At 47.6% G+C, this 21,105-nt stretch overlaps 2 protein-coding genes across 9 annotated transcripts in view; one reads left to right on the top strand and one right to left on the bottom strand.

Moving 5' to 3' along the window:
* Positions 1–899: 899 nt before the first annotated feature.
* On the top strand, positions 900–10,157 carry HNRNPH1 (heterogeneous nuclear ribonucleoprotein H1). 7 transcript variants are annotated; one of them, XM_045485109.1, is made up of 14 exons: positions 904–1,017; positions 1,496–1,624; positions 2,987–3,142; positions 3,355–3,498; positions 4,989–5,127; positions 6,079–6,257; positions 6,339–6,410; positions 6,467–6,600; positions 6,743–6,878; positions 7,289–7,348; positions 7,441–7,530; positions 8,194–8,286; positions 8,757–8,806; positions 9,407–9,611. In XM_045485109.1, exons 2-13 carry the CDS (start codon positions 1,528–1,530, stop codon positions 8,804–8,806), a joined length of 1,350 nt encoding a protein of 449 aa, XP_045341065.1. In that variant the 5' UTR covers positions 904–1,017; positions 1,496–1,527; the 3' UTR covers positions 9,407–9,611. The 7 variants fall into 7 exon arrangements, with proteins under 7 accessions (XP_045341029.1, XP_045341076.1, XP_045341044.1 ...); XM_045485073.1 differs by lacking the exon at positions 8,757–8,806 and having other exon boundaries at positions 900–1,013; positions 9,407–10,157; XM_045485120.1 differs by lacking the exon at positions 7,441–7,530 and having other exon boundaries at positions 900–1,013; positions 7,289–7,378.
* Positions 10,158–12,618: 2,461 nt separating this feature from the next.
* RUFY1 (RUN and FYVE domain containing 1) overlaps positions 12,619–21,105 on the bottom strand; it is a 58,482-nt gene continuing 49,995 nt past the window's right edge. For both annotated transcript variants that reach the window (XM_045485065.1, XM_045485060.1), the window contains 5 exons: positions 20,882–21,011; positions 18,288–18,382; positions 15,879–15,927; positions 14,317–14,394; positions 12,619–13,199 (listed from right to left, as the gene is read on the bottom strand). In XM_045485065.1, the coding sequence (XP_045341021.1) occupies positions 13,053–13,199; positions 14,317–14,394; positions 15,879–15,927; positions 18,288–18,382; positions 20,882–21,011 (499 nt within the window). In that variant the 3' untranslated portion in view covers positions 12,619–13,052. The remainder of the gene's footprint in view (positions 13,200–14,316; positions 14,395–15,878; positions 15,928–18,287; positions 18,383–20,881; positions 21,012–21,105) is intronic.

The raw sequence follows: 21,105 nt of genomic DNA on the forward strand, positions 1-21,105 counted from the left end.
ATTCCCTGCAGTGCTGGTGGGGACCAGGAACACCACTCATCTTGTGCCATATGCTCACATGGGGTGACCCAGCGTCTCCACCGGGGAAAGGGACTTAATAGTACCCACGTATCCTTGGAAGAATTAAGCGGGAACCTGCTCAGGAGAGCCGAGTCCGGCGCTGATGAAGTGCAGTGGGACACGGCTTCCGGCCACCCTTTCTCGTGGCAGCGCCCCGAGGCGTTCAGGGCCTGTCTACTGGGCGCCGCAGGGGGGAGGGGGGAGGGGGAGGGGGGGAGGGGGGGAGGGTCGCGGGGGTGCGAGTTCGTTAGGGCAAAAGCCAGGTACGGGACTGAGGCACGCGCAGGAGACCCCGCGCGGGTCCGGACCTCAGGCCCGACGGTGGCAGGTAAGGGGAGTGGAGGCACATACGCCTTGGACATGCTTCCGGTGTCGCAGCCCCCAGGAGAGGCCCAGGTGGTCATAGGCTGGTTCTAGGGAGAAAACGGGTATAGGCGGTGCCAGGGCGGGGAGCGGCTGTCCCTTCAGGTCAGCCCGGAGCGCGGATAATAGGCTAGAGTAGGGGTAGGAACGTAGCCACCGCACCACATCCCAGATCTCGGGACTGCCTTTCATATGATTACTACAGGGAATGGATTGCCGCCATTCCCCTCCCCCACTCTGGCGGGTAAGGGGACAGAACTGTTTGAAGGAAGACGCATGCGCATGAAACTAAATCATAAACGGCAGAGGCTCGAAGTTCAATAACCGCGGAATGGCGCAGGCGCAAGAAAGCCCGGCGGGTTTATGGAGGTGGGAGGGGGAATGAGCCCAAAACGCGTGCGCACAATCATATGCTGCCTAGAGGGAGGCCCGTTCATGAAATTACGCATGCGTCTGAGCTCTGTGTGACGCAAGGGGGCGGTGCGGGCACCTAGCTGCGCGTGCGCAGAGCTTGTTCAAAGGGCCTTATTTAGGTTGCGCAGGCGCCCGCTAGCCATTTCTTCTCAGCCACGCCGAAGTCGTGTGTTCAGGTAGGTGAGTGTCGCTCTGTATTTGCTACCCAGCGGCCCCCGAGGATGTCATTTTTTCGAGGACTGCTTATCCCTAGCCCTCGGTAGTGCCTGTGGGGCCCTGGCAAGGTGCGGGCTGCAACTAGAAGCCAGAAGTAATTCGCCGAGTAGCGGCGGGGCCGCCGAGGCCTGCAGGCCGCGTCGACTCTATTGTGTGAGATGTCGGAGGAGGCGGAGCGGAAGCGGCCGCCGCCATTTCCTTGCCTCCACGCTGGCGCTAGGCCAGGGCTCCCTCGGCTTGGGGCACCGGTACTTGGTGCCCACAGCGGCTTCGGGCTCCCGGCCGTTGGCCAAAGAGGTGTTGGTGTTGGAATTGCTGGGTTTCGGGCGTCTGCACGGGCTCGCCTCATACTCGGGCCCCGCGGACCGTCGGGCGCCTGGAGGGCGGAGGGCTGTTGAATTTTAACATTTCCCTGTTCTGACGTTCATCCCTCGCCTTGCAGTCTGTTTGGACGCCAGGACCCACTAAGAGACAATGATGTTGGGCACCGAAGGCGGAGAGGGATTCGTGGTGAAGGTCCGGGGCTTGCCTTGGTCTTGCTCAGCAGACGAAGTGCAGCGTTTTTTTTCTGGTGAGTTTGAAGCGGAGGCGGGAGTTCGGGGCCGGAGCCGGCGGACGGGCAGGCGGGCCGTGAGGCGGTCGGGCCAGGGCGGGGCGGGCCGGGCCGGGCCTGGGGCGCCCCCTGGCGGGGCGCGGGCGGCAGCCGTTCCCTCTGGGCTGCTCGCGCCCCGCCGGCCGCTGTTACGCAATGGAAATTGCGAAAGCCCCGCCCGCCCTCCCGAGTCCTCTTGGGGGGAGTGCGGCCTCTCTGGCTGATTTTTTTTTTTGTTGTTGTTGTTTGCTTTACCTACGTTTAAGCACTAGTCTTCTACGGCTATCTTTTCGAAAGGATAAATGGGATTTCTCTCTTCATCTTGAGAAAATTGCCCAGTTGCTGGGCAAACAATACTAACATTTTGCAAAACCTTGAAGTGTAACAACTTACTCCCAATTTTGGTATGTTCTTGAAGCAGGGTATTTGACTTCAGAAAGTTAAAATGTCACTTGTTAATTTCAGATAATTTTCCAAATCAAGATTTGGTAATTGTGACGAGTTCTTGCTCATTCTAGTTCTTGATCTGGCTCACTTTACAGTTGAGGACACTGAAGCCAAGGGAAATTTACTTGTCTGTGTAGCTCTTTTCCAGTATGTAGGTTTTCTAAATAATTTCTACTAGAATGTCCTTGTTCTCATTGCTAGTGTGAGTTTAGGCTGATAAAGATATATTTGGAAGAAATTTACAGGTTTTGGAAGGACACTTGTAGTATTGACTTACTGTCTGAATTTAGCCTGGGTAACGGAAAACGACCTGTAAAACGAGAACCAAGTACACTGGAAGCCACCTTGCGGTGAGCAAGACTGAGTTTGGCTTCAGCTGTGCAACTTGGAGCATTTTAGCTTGCTAACATTGATCCCCACTTAGGTGAGTATTGGCCCTGCAAATTTGGATTCACAGGAGAAATTGTAATGTTGCTGCTAGTAAGGTAAAACCAAGTGCCCTGGACCAAAACTTGAAACAGTACCCAGAAAATGCCATAAAATCAAGTCCAGACTTATTTTATGAGGGGTTTCAAAGGATGTTCAATGGAGAAGACTTGGAAATCAATTTTGTTAAACTGTTTTTGGATTTTGGGTTTTCTTGAGGTAATGGAATGTATCATCTAGGGAGTAAGGAAGTTTGGGAGAAGTTAACGGCTTAAGTTCTAGAAAGCGGCTCTGGGATTTGGTAATATTGCTCATTCTAGGCTTTGCAAAAGCTCTGTTTGTAGCGGAGCATGAATAGGCGTTTCATCTGTATCACCCAGAGGTGGGTTTTTTTTGTTTGTTTGTTTTGTTTTTTGTTTTTTTTGTTTTTAGTTTTAAATTCTGTATTAACGGTTGTTTTCTTTCCAGACTGCAAAATTCAAAATGGGGCTCAAGGTATTCGTTTCATCTACACCAGAGAAGGCAGACCGAGTGGCGAGGCTTTTGTTGAACTTGAATCAGAAGATGAAGTCAAATTGGCCCTGAAAAAAGACAGAGAAACTATGGGACACAGATATGTTGAAGGTTTGATTTATGTTGCCCTAGTAACAGTAAATAAAAACATTAAACACATAGAGCTCTATCTTACCCCTTCTGAATTTTAGGTATTTGACCGCATGGAAATGGTCATCTAAGGGAGTTTATGGCAGCTCTTCCTAGATTATCTAAAGACCCAGGAAGTCTGAACTTCGTTCTCTGACTTTCCAAAATTGACTAATTCTAAGCACCTCTTTCAGTATTCAAGTCAAACAACGTTGAAATGGATTGGGTGTTGAAGCATACTGGTCCAAATAGTCCTGACACGGCCAATGATGGCTTTGTACGGCTTAGAGGACTCCCCTTTGGATGTAGCAAGGAAGAAATTGTTCAGTTCTTCTCAGGTATGTAGTTGTGTTTGTTGCTGAGCAGTGAGTTCTGGCTAGCTTCTGGCAACATGTGATTTAATAGACCTTAAAGTTGAGTAGCTTAGATATTTAAACAGGTGTGAGTATATACAGGTGAATTTAAATGTTTTCTTCTTCCTGGAGACCTTCAAATAATTTAAGCCCATCTTAAAGGTGGAAATTAAGTACTTTGAAAATGCTAACTTTGCCTATATTTAGTATTGTAGTTCAGAGTAGATCTTTGAGGATTGTCCTCAACAGCTTAACTACTTCCTCACAATGCTGTTCAGCAAAGTACTTCAAGTTAAAGGTAAGATCCCTTAACATTAGATTAGTTTGAGTTAGGTTGTTGTGATTTATGGCAAGTGCCTATGTTTTAAGACAAATTGGGTCATGGGCCCAGAAACGTCTCTAATGGCCTAACTCTTAGTGGGGAAAAAAAATACGGAAGCAACTGGTTGTTGTAGCCAGGGAATTATGAACTTAATTAAAATCTAATGTAAGAGTAGTTTGAATGTAGTCTCATTGTCTGAAATAAAGTATTTTGAAACTGTTCTGGGCCTAAAGTATTTGAATGTTTTTATGCTGAAGAGCTGGTAAAATTGCATGTGTAGAAGAATGTTAGATCATATATTTTAAGTACTATTTTAATACTCGTGATAAGTGGAATTAAGAAATCCTTTCATGGTTCAGTATAGTATGTATGAAAATCTTGACTTAGATATGTATCAAGTCCTAATATTTTGCCAGAATTCTTGAAATCAAGTCTGCTTTGATTGTTTTTGTCTAAATTGGTGAGAATTGAATGCTATCTGTCAACGTTAAATATGAACATAATTTCATATCTTCTAGGAAAGTGCTTTAAGCCCTTTTTGTAAGCTTGGGAATGTATCCACGGAAAGGATTTTTCATAGACGGAATTTCCAGAAGTGAATCATACTACTATTAGAGCATAAGAGTGCATGATTGTGCTGTGTAGATCAGTTGTTTGTTGAAAAGTTTAGATTGTATGTTTGTCAATTATATGACTTAAGCAATGTTTCAATTTGTATATGAAATGTTTAAATGTGTAATTTTTTTTTAAAAGTTGAAGTTCCACTAACTTAGAACATTGAAATATAAATTGAGGTAAAAGGTGTTTTAAGTATAGTAACTGTTGTATTTAATGCTTGAAACTTTATTAAATTCTTGTGTAATTCTCAACATTAATTTGCATAGATTAGAGTGTTAATTGTTGAATTCTTAATGCATCCTGTGTTCAAGTTTTTTTCTTACATACTGTGCCATGGGGTGTGTTAAGAATTGAGTTATACTTTGTAATAATGGAACTTCATATTACAATGCATATGTAAAAAAGTACTTGTTGAAAGCATACCGTTCACCTAAAGTTAAAATTCTGGTTTATTTAAAGCTATAAGAAGAATCATTTCTGGGCTTGTGATGTTAATATTGCCCCCCTACTGGGGTTATTTGTCCTTGGGTTGAAGGGTTGGAAATCGTGCCAAATGGGATAACATTGCCGGTGGACTTCCAGGGGAGGAGTACGGGGGAGGCCTTCGTGCAGTTTGCTTCACAGGAAATAGCTGAAAAGGCTCTAAAGAAACACAAGGAAAGAATAGGGCACAGGTGGGGATGGATGGTTGGTTGGATTTGTCACTTTTCTTATGGTAAACAATTAAATCCATATTCTCTCTGCTTAGAAGAAAGAAACCTATTTTCTAGTCCCAATTGATGTTTTGCCACAATTTTCAAATTCCCTATATTAAAGTCCCATAAAGCATTCAGATTAAAGTTTAGGTTTTAAAATTGTCCCCAGTTAATTTGGTCTCCCTTACAATACTGTAAGATTCCAAGATTCCTAATTCTAATCAATAGAGTTGAGAGACTATGGCTTTAAAAAATGTTAATGCAAACCTGGCTTTAGCTGTAATAACACCCACCTAGTAAATTAATATTACCATAAGAAAATGTGATACTTTCTGATCTTGTTTTTAAAGTTGAAATGCAACAAACTTTTTCTTGCTGTATAAATATTCTGCATATGTATTAATAAGCATAGCTTTCAAGAAATTGTCACAAAAGGTTTTATTCTCTTTGCTTGTGACTATTTTTCATTGAAGCATGCGCTTACCTATGCTGATTTCTACTAAAAGCATAGGCCTGGGGTATTATTGGCGAAAGAAAATGTGTAGTGTGGGCTAGACTGTTGGTGGAGGCTGGCTTTTTAGCCCACTTGCTATACATGATGCCAATGGATTTAAGACATGAAATGTTGAAAGTTGAGTGGAATTCTTTCCCTCCTAAAACATTTATTTGTAGTACTCCTCTCTACCCCTAAGGTTGGGCTCTCTGCCTCAGAGGAGTGAGTTATACTCTATAAATACAATTTACATTAAATCTTACAATTGAGTGAATTTCTGGTCATTGCCTATGCAAATATAAGAAATCTGGCTTTAAATATTAGTCAGTTTCATGGCTATGACTACATTGTTTTCTTGTGTAACTAAATACCTGTATGAAATGAACTAATGTTTTTTCTCCCTTCCCCATCCCTTTCCTTCGTGAACAATGCTTTAGGTATATCGAAATCTTTAAGAGCAGTCGAGCTGAAGTTAGAACTCACTATGATCCACCACGAAAGCTTATGGCCATGCAGCGGCCAGGTCCCTATGACAGACCTGGAGCTGGCAGAGGGTATAACAGCATTGGCAGGGGAGCTGGCTTTGAACGGATGAGACGTGGTGCTTATGGAGGAGGTACGTCAATATGCAGATATCACAAGGTCTGTTGTTTGTGTAACTGTTTTCATTTGATTGATTGTACTTCTTGTCTTCCAGGTTATGGAGGCTATGATGATTATAATGGATATAATGATGGCTATGGATTTGGGTCAGATAGATTTGGAAGAGGTAAGGTAAGAATTGAATTTCTCAACTAAAGGATACTTACACTCTTGTCCATCTAGACCTCAATTATTGTTTTTCAGGAATGTCTGATCACAGATATGGGGATGGTGGCTCTACTTTCCAGAGCACAACAGGACATTGTGTACACATGCGGGGATTACCTTACAGAGCTACTGAGAACGACATTTATAATGTAAGTGTAAGATAAATTTACAGGTTGTCTATTTCAGGAGAGCATTAAAAACTTGGTTCTTAGTCTGAGTGAAACAGTACGCTATAAATTTGTTTTCTAACAATAGAGATTTGACTTTATTCTCTGAAATACTTCTATTTAGTTCTTTTCACCGCTGAACCCTGTGAGAGTACACATTGAAATTGGTCCTGATGGCAGAGTAACCGGTGAAGCAGACGTCGAGTTTGCAACTCACGAAGATGCTGTGGCAGCTATGTCAAAAGACAAAGCAAATATGCGTAAGTGAGATTTAAGTGTCTTGGCCGGGGGTCTCTACAGATGGTTGAGTGACCAGTGTTTGTGATAGAGAAATAGTAGGGATGTATGAGAAATTTGGTCTGATAATGAGTTAGTTCTTTGGTTTGTGTTTAAAAATGTGGGTTTAGTGGGATTGGAAGGGGTTTGTGATGAGAACATGGACTTGAATTATAGCCTTAATTGACTTAATTTAGATGAATGTTTAAATAAAAAGGCTGGTTTTTGAAATGTGCATAGTCCAATTGCCTGAGAAGCAGCTAGACTTTTTTTTTTTTTTTTTTTACCAAAAGTATTTGAAGTTCACAGATCTACTTGTTTAAGAACTTAAAAGTGCTTCTCTCTCTTTCTTTCACCAACAAACACTTTCAAACTTTTTTTTTTCTCATTTCAGAACACAGATATGTAGAACTCTTCTTGAATTCTACAGCAGGAGCAAGCGGTGGTGCTTACGGTAGCCAAATGCTAGGAGGCATGGGTTTGTGTAAATATCACTTTAGTGTCTTTTTTTTAAGCTAACCTTGTATGCCTTTTCTCTCATTTCAGAACACAGATATGTAGAACTCTTCTTGAATTCTACAGCAGGAGCAAGCGGTGGTGCTTATGGTAGCCAAATGATGGGAGGCATGGGCTTGTGTAAATATCGTTAGTTTTTTTAAAAACCAAAACATATCTATATAAGTCGATTATATAAGTTAAGTTAATTTATATTTTAATGAGTTTAGCATAATTTAGGCAAAGAGTTTTCAATTTGAATTTTGTCTGGCTTATTTAAATCCTTGTGAGTTAATGTAAAAACTGTTTAGATGACTAGTTTTAAGTACTTTTGGGGGAGGGGATGGCAGAAACTAGTTCGGTTGTCTTTATGAAGTATAAGTCTAAAATTACTTAACTAAAAAAGCACAGGATCAATAAATTCTTGGGCATAGTTGGGCATAATTAGGTGTTCAGTTATACCTGTGTATTGACATAACCTTACTGTATAAATTATGGGGTAAAACCCCACTAAATCCAGTTAAGCAGTATCCTAAGGTCTTCTCAAAATGCCTCTACTTTATGGAATCATGTGCATTTAGTCCTGCTGATGTGCATACTGTTGGCCTTTTGGTTTATAAATGGTTGACTAGTTCATATGATGGATAGGTAGTTTTGGTCATAGGCAATAGGCAGAAGGAGACAGAGGATTATAGTAATATAAAATCAAAACTGGAAAATCATAGATTTAGAATTACAAGCCCGGTACCACCAGGTACCACATTACATATGGCACAAGGTTCTAATGTTCTCTTAACTTAACAGCAAACCAGTCCAGTTATGGTGGCCCAGCCAGTCAGCAGCTGAGTGGTGGTTATGGAGGCGGCTATGGCGGCCAGAGCAGCATGAGTGGATATGGTAAGTGTGTTTTTCTGTATACTTGAGATAAGTTTTAGGCAGGTTTCTTTAGTTGGGGGAATATGCAGGCTTCTTTTTGGTGAAATTGGGGTTAATAAATAATGTTTTTGATCCAAATGTAACTTGTTCTTTTAATAGCTTAATTTTCAGAACCAATCTTTGGGAGGGGGAAGTGTTGTATAAATTATTAGTCATTGCAACTTGGAATAATGTCGAGCCAGAAAACATCTGCCTCCACTTATTAAAAAAATTGTTCATTTTTTTTTTTTTTTTTTTTTCTGTCTTTTCGTTAGCATTAAATCCATTTTAGATGGAGGGAGAATTTTATAAAGTAGAATGGTGGTTGGGTTCAGGACCGTATTTACTAGTCAGTTTTATCCTAGGATTGCTTTTATTTGATTTTTTTTTCAATTGGTCTAAAGAATGGTGATTTTGGTATTATAGTCTTACCCTACAAAATCCTTTTGCAGACCAAGTTTTACAGGAAAACTCCAGTGATTTTCAATCAAACATTGCATAGGTAAATATTTTCTCAAAAAATATAATTTAAATTCCCAATAGCAAATACTGATATGTTGTAATAACACTATTTCTATAGCAGTCAATGGCTCTGACTTAACTCCATGGAGGCTGCCATTTTGGGCACAGTGAGTTGCCTTTAGTCCAACTTTTGTCGTCTCACTTCCTGCCCACCATGAATAGGAAAAGCAAGAGACTGCCCCTGTCCTCCCTATTCATATATGCCATTCGATGGACACATTGTGAATGTTTATGGTAAAATTTTTTTTTTAAAATGCCTTGTTTAGCTTTAAAAACAACATGAAGTAATTTTGCAATTTTTGAAAAACACTAGTTTTCCTTTAAACTTAATTTTCTATGTTGATCCTGAAGCATCCAATTAAATGGTAGCACGAGAGTCTGGCAAGTTGGTACTGCAGAGAAAAGGGGTTAATAGAGACTTGTTTGGAGTCGGGAGTCCCCTTTCCCAAACATGCTTCTCGCCACTTGGACAGCAGCCATTTGTACTCGTATACTTTTTAAACTTTTTCTTGGAATGCTATATTTTATTTGACTGATAATCTGATAATTCTCCTGACTTGTCATATTGATCTCTTTGCAGGCAGCCAAGGAGCAGTGAACAGCAGCTACTACAGTAGTGGAAGCCGTGCATCTATGGGAGTGAACGGAATGGGAGGGATGTCTAGCATGTCCAGTATGAGTGGTGGATGGGGAATGTAATTGATCCTGATCACTGACTCTTGGTCAACATTTTTTAAAGAAAAAAGTTTAACAGTTTTGCAATACAAGCTTGTGATTTATGCTTATTCTAAGTGGAAATCAGGATTGTTTTAAAGACTTAAGGTTCAGTATTTTTGAACACAAACTTTCATCTAGGATGTAACAACCGAGTAAACTATAACTGTTAAACAATTTTCAGCTTTTCTCTAGTTATATAGTAGGATGTACTTAAGCAGTAAGTGTATTTAGGTTAAAGCAGTTGAATTATGTTAAATGTTGCTCATACCACATTACATTGAACACTGTTTGGATGCATGTTGAAAGACATGCCTTTTTTTGTAAAACTCAATATAGGAGCTGTGTCTACAATTAAAAGTGAAAACATTTGGCATGTTTGTTAATTCTAGTTTCATTTAATAACCTCTAAGGCACGTAAGTTTTTTTTTTTTTTTTTTTTTTTTAAGTTAATGGGGGAAATTTGAGACGCAATACCAATACTTTAGGATTTTGGTCTTGGTGTTTGTATGAAATTCTGAGGCCTTGATTTAAATCTTTCATTGTATTGTGATTTCCTTTTAGGTGTATTGCGCTAAGTGAAACTTGTCAAATAAATCTTCCTTTTAAAAACTGCACTTTGTCTTGTCTATGCTTCAGTGTCATGTGGACTGTTTCTTGGTGCTCTATTCCTGCCCGGGGCGTAGGTGACAGTGGCTCACGTCTTTGGCTGTGGCAGAGAGGCTCGGCAGTTGAGGCTGTTGTGTAGATGTCGTCAGACTTCTTCCCTCCAGTGCAACTGAAGGTAAATCTAGCTTGTGGGGCCCTTGTGGAAGGGCTGTGTGTTTGGCCTGGCTGCATAGGACCTAACCTGAGCTGCCTCTGACTCGCTAAGCGCTTGCGTAAAACATGGAGAGGCAGAAGTGCTCACTGCATGTTCTGCATGTTTGCGGAGGCCTGCAGCAGGCATGGCTAAGAAGGAAGTGCCAGGGTTGGCAGGTGGCTGACCAGCAGCCACCCTTCCCACTCTGATGGCATCTCGTGAGTTTTTGCTTACGTGGGGTACGGGAGGTCTAGAAGGAGCTAGCCCTCTTAAAAGTGTGATTGTCTCAAAATTCCTTTAGTACATGCTTAACACTGCAGACTCCGCTTAAGCCAAATTGAGGATTTGAAGCCACTTGTGTCAGTGTTGAAAATCTCTTTTCATCTTGGGTGAGGTTTGGTTACAATCCTAGGTGTTTCTAAGCATCTGTAGATGGCAGCATTGCACAAACGTGTGCAAAAGGCCCTGCAGATGTATTGTGCTGCATCCCCTCTGTGGAGGATGGTGCTATCCCACATGGTGGAGGGGAACAACTTGCCATCAGCCTGGGGCACACAAGTGTTCTTGGAATCCTTAGCCTGTCTTCAGGTTTAGAGAAATAATTTGCAGGGGATGCAGCCTTGAGCTTCTGCTGTGTTCTGGACTTCACACTGCCCCTAGCATCTTGGCTGAGTTACTCAGGGTCTGGAACTGACCCCTGTTAATGAGAAGGCTCAAGGAAGGTTGCTCGTCTGGCTCTTTAAGTTTTACGTAAGGAATGTCTTTGTTGAGTAAAGGCTCTTTGGAGGTAAAGGGGACGGCGGGAGTAAGGCTAATCCAGAACCATTTGGCTTTTGAAAAGGGAGTATTTAACCCACCATCCTGGTTCTTTGGAACCTTGTGTTCCATGGACTTGAACCAAAACCACCAGGGTGCTTGTTAGACCAGAACCTCCAGGTGCTGTTGGGAGGTGGCATTCTAACAGGACACCCTTCTTCCTGGCTAATTAACCTGTGCATTTAAGCTTGAGAAGCATTGCCTTAGACCACTGTCCCTCATTGCCCGGGTTAGGAAGGTCACCCCACCACAGCCTGAGGATTCCAAAGTTCAGGTGCATATTTGATGTGGCGTGGATAGAAAAGTCTCACTGCAACTAAATATTTGGTAACTGGCAAAAGGGTCCTTTGAATAATGCCTCAGTATCTTGCTTGTTGGGTGGAGAGGGGGAACATTCTACTTAGTGGTCAAAACAGGAGTCAGGTATTCTTTTCTGTGTGGGCAGATGAGAGCCCATAAGTGAGGTGATGATGAGCCCAAGGCTCCCCAGTGAGCTGGAATCCAAATTGGGTGCACTGAAAACTGGGTACTGCTCTGATACCAGACCAGTGTGGAGTATAGTTCAGGATGTAAGCATTACGGGAACAGCTGAGTGCTGGAGATTTTACTAAAAAGCTGCTCAGATGAAGTGTCCCTCTTGGCAGCTGCTTTCGCTGCCATCGTACTTGCTGATAAGATGTGAGAACCTGCAGCTCCGAAGGAATGTTGCTCTGGAGCTGGGCGTGTGTATCGACCCAACCTTGCAGAGCTGCCCAGATCTCTTCCCCCCCGCACCCCCCAACTTCCCAACCCCACAGATGTGTTTAAGGGAGCAGCACATATGGAATCTGAGCCAGCCTGTGGGGAACTTTCTGCAGGGTAAGAGCCCAGGAAGAAGAGGGAGAGCCAGGGCCTCGAGCAGGGGCTGGACAGCTAAGCAGGCCAAGGGACTTATGGGGAAAGTGGGGACTGAGCAGCCAGCACAGGGAGTCCACTGAGGGCTGGAGAAGGCAGAGGTTCTGCAGATGGATGGATGGACAGGTCTGGACAGCATTACAGCACTTCTTTCATTTCAGACCCCTGGCTGGGGGCAGGGGGTGGGGTGAGCATGTACTGAGCCCAATTTCACAGCTGACTGCACCTGTCCTAGCCCTACTTTTGAAGTTCGTGAATGACTATCTGGCAGGTGCCTCCCACAGGTATCTCCTGCAATCCACTTGCATAAAGGAACAACTTCTGAGCTTTGGTGATGGGCGTGAGGTCACTTCCTCTGTGCCTGTTGGTGGACTTAATGGCCCATGTCGTCCTCAGCTCACTGGACAGGGCACAGCCTGTACCAGAACCCAGCAGGCTCACCTCAAAGGCAGCTGCCCTCCTTGAGGGCCTTTAGTCCTGACATGGGGGCTGCCTTGAGGCCTCTCCAGAGGCTGACCCTGACCTCTGTGACACGGACACGAGTCCCTATGCTTTCTGCACCGGAGTGAAAAATAAATGATTTTATTGCAGGTCCAAAGACACATATTAACAAGGGTGTGATGTGGCAAATCTCTGGCTTCTGAAGCAGGGAAGGCACGGTGCGGGGGGGCGGAACTGGTTGCTCATTATACTAGTACGACTGCCATAAAACCGGACAATTTTTTTGAAAAGTGAAAAATGACAGTAGCAAAATCATGAAGTTACACTGGAGCCAAAGCCAGTGATATAGCCAAGTGAGAAGGAAGCATCCAGACAGGTTAGCAGATAGGTTAATTCCATACAGTCCGGAAAGGAGAGGCGTGTACCTTCCATTCCGCCAGGCTGTGTGCACAGCCGGCCAGGATCGCGTTCCTTTCTGCTTCCCCAAGCCCCTGGGCATCCCCCGAGACCCACAGAGTTTGGCACTGTTCTGAGACTGCCTCGCCGACGCCCTGTGTGCTTAGGAGCCAGTGGACGAGGAGCAGCGCTGCAGGAGCAGCGTGTGGCAGCTGTCGCACACACGCACGGGCTTGGGGTAGGAGGGCAGTGCTAGCTCGTTGCTGGAACACGTGTTGCAGAAGATGTGGCCGCAGTTACGGCAGTGGTGCTGCAGGACAGAGAGACCATCATGGTGTGCTGTGCTCCCCCATCCGTACACCCACTCTGTTCTTAAAGCCTTTGGGGGAGGGACCTTAAAACCTAAGGCAGACTTGCAGATGTGTCAGTTTGGAAGGGGTCCTTGCAGACCTTTGTTTCTACAGTCCTGTGCCTCTAAGGTCTGCAGAGTGGTGGTGGAGGGGCATGCGCTTGTATGAATCAGGCTCTTTACCTTCAGAATGTGTTTACTGGAGTTGGGGGCCCTGGTTCAGTCCCTGCAATCCCTGCACCCTGTGGTGGGACCCCAGGTTTCTTTAGCCAGCCAGCCCCTCCTGATGGGTGTCTTACTTTGTGAAGAACTGCCTAAGCCTTGGGCAGAACGCCAAGACCAGGATCCATGTAGAAATCTGTCATTTCTGCCAACAGCCCAACCCCATCAGGCTAGACAATGAACCTCTGCCAGGCCGTTCACAGGTGGGGACGGAGAGGCCCTAGTGTCCAGCAGGCCTTGTGGAAAGCAGGATTTCAACGGTAGCCTCGGGAGGGCTGTTTCTACCTCTGGACCTACTGCAAGGCACTAAGGTTTGGGAGTTGTACTTTTCCACAGAGAGGCCATTAGCCGGGACCGGTGAGCATGTGCACCTGTGTAGTAGTGGATGGGGTACTGTGGGCTGTAGAGGTTTCCAGCTTTGCTTGGCGTCTATATCCTGCCCCTATCATGCTCAACTGGTCACTCAAAGCCCTGTCAACCCTGGACCAAAGGTATAGGACCTTCTGTTCCTGGAGCCTGAGGGCAGGCTGTACACTGGCAGAGGCAGACTTACCAGGGCACTGGCCCTGCCCAGATGCCAGTGAGCTTTTGGTGCCACTTGGGGGCCTGTCCGGAGACTCACTGCTCACGGGTTCTCTAGAGATTGTTTTTGCCTCACTTTGCCAGATGTTGGTCCTGTTGCTTAAAATGAATTTTCAATGATCTGCTCACCTAGACTAGCTCTGGGCATGAGCTGGGAAACCATCTCCGTGGGCCAGCAGACCAGCAAGTGTGATCACAGTGCGGTGGCCCCTGTGGGACTGGGGGTGGGAGGGGAGCCCACCTGTGTGAGCCAATGGAGGGCCACCCCACGTACCTTTCTTCGGGAAATGGAGAACTCCTTTTCACACTGCTTACAGTGCGTTGCTTCATCGTCTTTCAGCCAAGTATGGCCCTGGGGAAGGAAAGACCACAGAATCCCAGTTTACGGCCTGGCTCCTGATGGACCTTTGCCCAATGTCCGTGACCTACTACCACTTCTCTAATAGCACCTTTTGAGGGACAGCCACTTTACGCTAGATGGGGCCTCCTAGGGCCTTCCTGCCCTGACCACAGCTCACGTGCTGCAGACCGTCTGCCCTCTGGCCCTGGCTTCCCAGCCTGCAGCCAGATCCCCCAGCTTCCCGGGAACCTGAGCCTTCCCCACCCCCTTTCAATAAATGCCCTTCGGCTGAGGTAACAAGAGTCAGGATCTGATGCCTGCAACCGGATCCTGGCTGAGACATTCTCCAGTGTCCCCCTGCTGAACTGGCAGGAGGGAGAGGGGCCAGACTGGTCAGCCAGACCAGGTCTGTGATGGCAGTCCCTGCTGAGACAGAAGGCAACGTGCCATGGGATGGGAGGCCCTTCTCCACATGCTGAGCCCCTGACCCTCAGAGCGAGGCGGGGAGGCAGGAGTCTCCATTCTGCAGAAGCAGCCGCCACTCTGAAAGCTGTCTTTCTAAAGGACAACCAGGAGGTATGATTTGTTCAGCTGCAGGGACTGAGCTTTCAAAGGGGCCAAAGACCTGAGAAACTTTTCTGGCTCCTTAGCCTCTGGTGGATGTCACTTTCTTGGTGACAGAGTGACCCTAAGAGCTGTAGCACCATGCCCAACAGCTCCTTCCTCGAGTGCTGCTGTCACTGTTGGACATTCCAGCAGTTTTTCAGGGACAGAAAAGCAGCTCACAGCGATCTCCCCTAAGGCGCTGCCCACCTGCAAGGGCGGGGAAGGTGCATGATGTTAAGTCAGGGCTGCCGTGAGCTGCCGTGACAGTTTGCCTCTGCCCTGTGTGCACTAGGGTCTCCAGCAGAGGCCGCAAACTCCTGTCCTAGGTGGGCGGTCCCTTCTCTGAGCTGTCCCTGTCCCGACCCTAGCGGGCCAGCCTGGTGCCCGTACCTAGTCACCTGGTCCCCACGTTCCAGCTCTCCGTAGGTGGGTGCATCATCCTGCCCTCCCCAAGGTGGTCCAGAAACACAGCCCAGCTCAGGGCTTGAATGGTCCCCAGAAATAGCAGGGTGGCCTCCAGCCCCTCACTTGCAGGGAGAGGTCTCACGCTCCCTATTCAACAATCCCTGGATCTCTCTGCCACTTCCTCCATTTGGGCACCTGTGTGGCAGGCCTGGGGTGGAACTACGGCTGACAGCTGAGGAGCCCAGATCCAGACCAGGGTTCTGGGCTGGGCCCTCCGCTCAGCAGCACCACCTCTCACCAGGTCACCTGGCTCTGAGTGGCACTTTCTGCTCTGTGAACAAGTGCTAACCGCCACTGAAGCCTCAGCCGCACACGCTCACCTGACTTGTGGCAAAACCCAAGAGCACATGGGGCATTCGCACTAGCTGACCAACAGCTGCTCTTGGGCAGAGATTCTTATGCTAATAACATCAACAATCCAGTACCTTCAGTGCCTTATTTACTTCTTTGATGTCTTCCATCTTCAGCTTTGACCTTGAAGAAAAAAAAAAAGGCAAAAATCATTTAGAAGCAGTGAGAGGCTCTCAACAGCGACTGGCTTCGGGAGGGAGACCGGGCTTATTGAGAGAGCTGTCCCATAACATGAGTCATTCTGGAACACTCTTTCTACCTTTTCATCATCCCAGAGCCACCTCTTGAGGTTGGCTCACGTCTGCCATGCTCCGAGGTTGAGTCTGTGGACTGAACGTGGCCCAAGAACAGACTGTTGATTCTGCAAGCTTTCAGAAGACTTGGAAATAGTTGCAGCCATTTAAAGATTGAGGATACGGGTGCCTGGGGGGCTCAGTTAAGCGTCCGACTCTTGGTTTTGGCTTGGGTCACCATCTCACAGCTTTGTGAGTTCGTGCCCCGCATCGGGCTCTGCGCTGCAGTGCAGACTCTCTCTCTCCGTCTGCCCCTTCCCCACTTGGGGTGTCTCTTTCTCTCTCAAAATAAATAAACTTAAAAAATAAAAAGATAATGTCCTAGAAGTCCAGTTTCCTGGCTTCTCTGGGCAACCATTCCTGCATATGGCATGTGCTGGAGTGGGGCTGTGTGTGCTCCCCTCAGGAACCAGAATCTGCAGGGCTCTCTGGGCCCTTTTCCTGCTGCCTGCTCCTTTTAGAACAGTCCTGCTCAGAGGACATGGTCATTTGTCCTTGCTCCATTCTCAGGGTAAGAATAATTCCTTAGTTGTCCACATAAACGACCGACTGAACATGGTCTAAACTGGCAGGATTAAACCAGATAAAATGAAACTGTAAGAAGTTGTAATTGTGGGCAGGTGGGGCAGGGGGGATGGTCTGAGCCCTTGAAAGCTGAGATTAGCCTAAACTGTCATTGGATTAACCTAATCCAGGTGTCAAAGTGGCCGGGCTCTGAGACCCGAGCTAGTCTTCTGGGGGAGGATTAGGAAACTGAGCATCAGGTCCCTTAGAAAAAGACGTTCCCCCCTGCCCTGACCAGTTTAGGAACAGGCCTGCAGACTGACAGCACCAGCAGCTGCCTGGGTGGAGAGACCTGGGGACACCAGGTGGAGAGGGCAGCCTGACCGTGCAAGCACTTCCCTGGGAAATAAGCTTGGGAAGGACCCAGACTTTGGTGACATAAAGAAACCAGGCAGCTGTGTCTGGTTGGTGGAGGGATCTGAAGGGAGTCTTCTCTGGTGTCACCTGGTGACATGAAGAGGGAGGGAGGGAAGGAGGGAAGAAGCACAAAGGTTCCCTGGGGAACTCCTGCCTGTGTCACGTGTCCTGACACAGCAACCCCCACGCAGCCCAACTGAGGGATGTCCTGTTCGGTGTGCATACTACTTCAGTGTTTCTAGTTTCTTCTCCTGGTCACCCTCATCTCTGGACCTTTTCTGGTCAGGGTTTTATTCAGCATGGAGCCTGAGCCCAGGCTGTGCTGGCCATGACAGCCCTTCTCTCTCTGGTCACCATGCTTATGGCAGGCACCAGAACAGGACTCTGGTGGGGGTGGCAAGTCAACCTGGAGTCCCTGTGGGAGCCATTCTGCCCTGATGTGGGCCAGAGCCCCTCTTGGTGGAAGCAACAGACAGGACAGCAGAGGTAGGAAGGAGAGACAGTTCTGATGGCTTTTTCTGCTTCAGTTTGAGTTGGATTTCTGTCCCTCTGAAACCAGGAGTCCTGACTCAGAAGGAGAAAAAGCTCCCCCATGGCTTTGAAAATTCAGTAATAGGGGCACCTGGGTGGCTCAGTCAGTTAAGTGTCCGACTTTGGCTCAGGTCTCACGGTTTGTGGGTTGGAGCCTGGAGCCTGCTTTGAATTCTGTGTCTCTCTCTGCCCCTCCCCTGCTCATGCCCTATCTCTTTCAAGAAATATTAAAAAACAACAACAACAACAATAATTGCACAGGTGGACATATTCTAGTATCAGCTGTGATCTATCAGACTGTCCAGAGAAACCTGGCAGGACTGGGACATCGGGAAGGAGAGCTGTCCAGTTACAGGACAGACAGAAGCACCAATATCGGCACTCCTGCAGCAGCAGCCAGCAGAGCAGACAGAAAGACTGGTGGGTGCGAGTATCCAGAAAGGCTGGAGGTGACCGCACTTTGGCTAGGGCAGGCTGGAACCCTCACACCACAGTATCCACTCTGGTCTGACTGCAGGCCCAGCAAGCAGCCCGCCCCCCACCCATCTGGTTCACCCATCTGGGGTTTCTTAACACGTTAAACCAGCATTGCGTCCTCGAGGCCTGACCTCCACCTGGCAGGCCTCCTTCCCAGCCCTCCCTTCCATGACAACACAATTTGGTTCAGGGCCTGGTGGGCAGGCTGGTGTGACTCCAGGGGGCGGCGCAGGGGACAGGTGAGGGGGACTGGGGTCTTACTGGCTGAGGTGCAGCCCCATTTCCTGGAGGGCCTGTTCCTGCTCCTCGCAAACCTTCTGCAACTCCGCCTTCTCGTCCTGGAGCTCCCGCAGCTCCTAAAACAAACCGACCAGATGCCTGATATGCTGACAGTCTTTTTCTTTCTTTCTTTCTTTTTTTTTTTAAAAGGTTTAGCGATCACAGGGGCACCTGGGTGGCTCAGTCGGTTGGGCGTCCGACTTCGGCTCAGGTCATGATCTCGTGGTTTGTGAGTTCGAGCCCCGCGTTGGGCTCCATGCTGACAGCTTGGAGCCTGGAGCCTGCTTTGGAAGCTGTGACCCCACCCCTCTCTGTCCCCTCCCTTGCTCATGCTCTGTCTCTGTCTCTCAAAAAATAAATAAACGTTAAAAAAAATTAAAAAAAAAAAAAGGCTTAGCGATCACAGCAACAAGAAGGGCAGAATGCTTTTCAAGCGCAAAAAGCAGTTTTGTTGTATGAACCACACTCCAGACGGAGTTACTTCGTGGGTTACTTCTCACCAGCCTGTTTCTCCAGAATGGGCAACTGCAAGGTGAATGCTACAGGGGTGGCCCTGTGGTGGGGACAGTGACATGGAGCAGGAAACAGCTCCATTCAAACAGTCCTCCTCCCAGGGCAAACAAGGCTCTGCCCATCTGAGTTGCTATTAAAGGACTGTTTAAACACAGAGAATTACCTCCAAAAATACACAGGTGAAACTTCTATAGAACTGTAGGTCACTTGCCCATGGAAGGCTTGTCTGGATAGTGTTTTTTGGAAAGGGCTGGTCGTGAGTGAGTGAACAAGGCTGATGAAGGCCCAGATTGGGATCTCATTCTCGTGCATGTGGGGAGAGCAGCTCACACAGTGACAACCATCATAACCTGAGAACAGGGCACCTTGACACAGGCTGGCGAGGGCCAGGACAGAAGACCCAGGACAGTGCGGTTCAGGGCTTAGGCCTAAGTGGTGGGCACTTCCCTCCCAGCTGCCCCAGAGCCTGCTGTCACAGGCACATGGCACAGGGCACCCTGCTGATGTCAGATACATTTTGTTTCTTGTGTGTGTATGTAAGTGCGGGTGGGAGGTGGGGAGGGCAAGGGATTCAAATCTTACACCAAAGTATTTGGGAGTGGAATAAAGGAGGCACGATGCAGAACTTTCTGGGAGTCCTCTTCTACCCTCCATTTCTTCTCCTCCCTTTTCCAAGCCTGAGAGGCTCATGAGGAACTTCTCCCCTCCCCAGGGGTCCTCCCCACCCCTGGCCTAGTGGGCTCCCCAGCAAGGGGCTCTAGACACTTTTCAACAGAAACCAAAGTGCCTTTGTTGGCTCATTCAGGTTGTGCAGCAGGACCCATTACCACGTTCAGCACAACGAGATCCGGGTCTGGGAGCTGCCCCAGCCTCAAGGACCCTCCGCCAGGGCAGGTGTGGTGCGGAAGGCATGCCAGTCCCACCAGGAGAGGCTGCAGTAGCCAGGGACACCCCCTAGCAGGCTGCAGCTGCTCCCACCAGCATTGTGGGGACCTCCCGCCTTTGCGGGAGATGCCTAGCGATTTTATCATCGGGGAAGACTTGTGGACTGCCTGGGTTCCCTGGGAGATCTAGTTCTGCAACCAGAGATGCCATTCTGGCACCCCAACATCTCTCTCCCTGGAGCTTTCCATAGGATCCAGGCCTCACCTTCACCAGAGGACCGAGGTGACTCCAGGCAGAGACTGGTTTGGTTGGCTTCCCAGGGGTGGCCCAGGCCCAGAAAGTTCTGAGGAACCAGGATACCTGACCCTAGGCCGAGCCCCTCTGGGGTGGAGGTGTGGCACTTGGTGGAAGATGTTCATGCTTACTGTTTCCTCTCTTGCAAGCCCGCCACCCATTCTCACACAGTAGCTGGTGACGGTCTTAAAATGAAGTGGGCCATGTACCTCCCCCACCCCCTCCATGCCCCCAACAGCTTCTTACCGTGCTCAAGATAAGATCCAAATCCCTTCGTGCAGCTCTGGGGGCCCGAGATCGGTCTGCCCACCTGAGGCCTCAGCTCCAGTGCCTCCTTCTTCCGCTCGCCACACCTCAGCCTCATGGCCCTTCTTTCTGCTCCTTGACCACGACAGACCCTCACACTTCCTGCTATCTGCCTGAGAGGTTCTTAGCTTGGACTTGTGCATAGCCGTCCCTTGCTGTCATTCAGATCCGCCCGTCACTCTTCCCAGACCACCCCTGCCCATGGCAGGGAATGTTCTGTTCACAGCACTCATCCCTGAGTGTTTGGTGTGTGCACCAGCCGCCCAGAGCAGCAGCTCCATGGGCACAGCTCTGGCTCTGTGGTTGCAGTTTCCAGAGACACTGGTAGCTCTTTTTCTCCCAAGGATGGCTGCCTTGCCTTTCTTTTTTTTTAGTTAGTTTTTTTGTTTGTTTATTTAGAGAGTGAGTGAGTGAGCAGGGGAGGGGCAGAGAAAGGGAAAGAGAGAATCCCAAGCAGGCTCCATGCTGTCAGCACATAGCACAATGTGGGGCTGCAACTCATGAACTGCGAGATCGTGACCTGAGTTGAGATCAAGAGTCCAACACTCAACCGAGCCACCCAGGCACCCCTGCCTTACCTTTTTTAATCCTTCCACTTGCTGTAGCTCTGCTCGGAGCAGAGAGGAAGTGTCTTTCTCCTGCTGTAATTCTCGTTGAAGAGCCTGTCTTTGCTCTTTTTCTGATTTCAGCTCTTTCTCTAGACTTGAGCTGTTTTCCCAAAATGAACTGGAGTTAGTCTCAGTGGGAGATTTGCATGGAAACTGCACAATCGCCAACCCAATTCACCACACAGAGAACGGGG

This window comes from Leopardus geoffroyi, chromosome A1 (assembly GCF_018350155.1).
Source record: "Leopardus geoffroyi isolate Oge1 chromosome A1, O.geoffroyi_Oge1_pat1.0, whole genome shotgun sequence".
Taxonomy (NCBI): Eukaryota; Metazoa; Chordata; class Mammalia; order Carnivora; family Felidae; genus Leopardus; species Leopardus geoffroyi.

What these genes read in the sequence shown, in the direction of transcription:
- HNRNPH1 (XM_045485073.1), top strand. Translation starts at nt 1,528, where the DNA reads ATGATGTTGGGCACCGAAGGCGGAGAGGGATTCGTGGTGAAGGTCCGG. An exon ending in AATTGTTCAGTTCTTCTCAG is followed by an intron (nt 3,499 to 4,988) that starts GTATGTAGTTGT and finishes CTTGGGTTGAAG; the next exon opens with GGTTGGAAATCGTGCCAAAT. An exon ending in ACGTGGTGCTTATGGAGGAG is followed by an intron (nt 6,258 to 6,338) that starts GTACGTCAATAT and finishes CTTGTCTTCCAG; the next exon opens with GTTATGGAGGCTATGATGAT.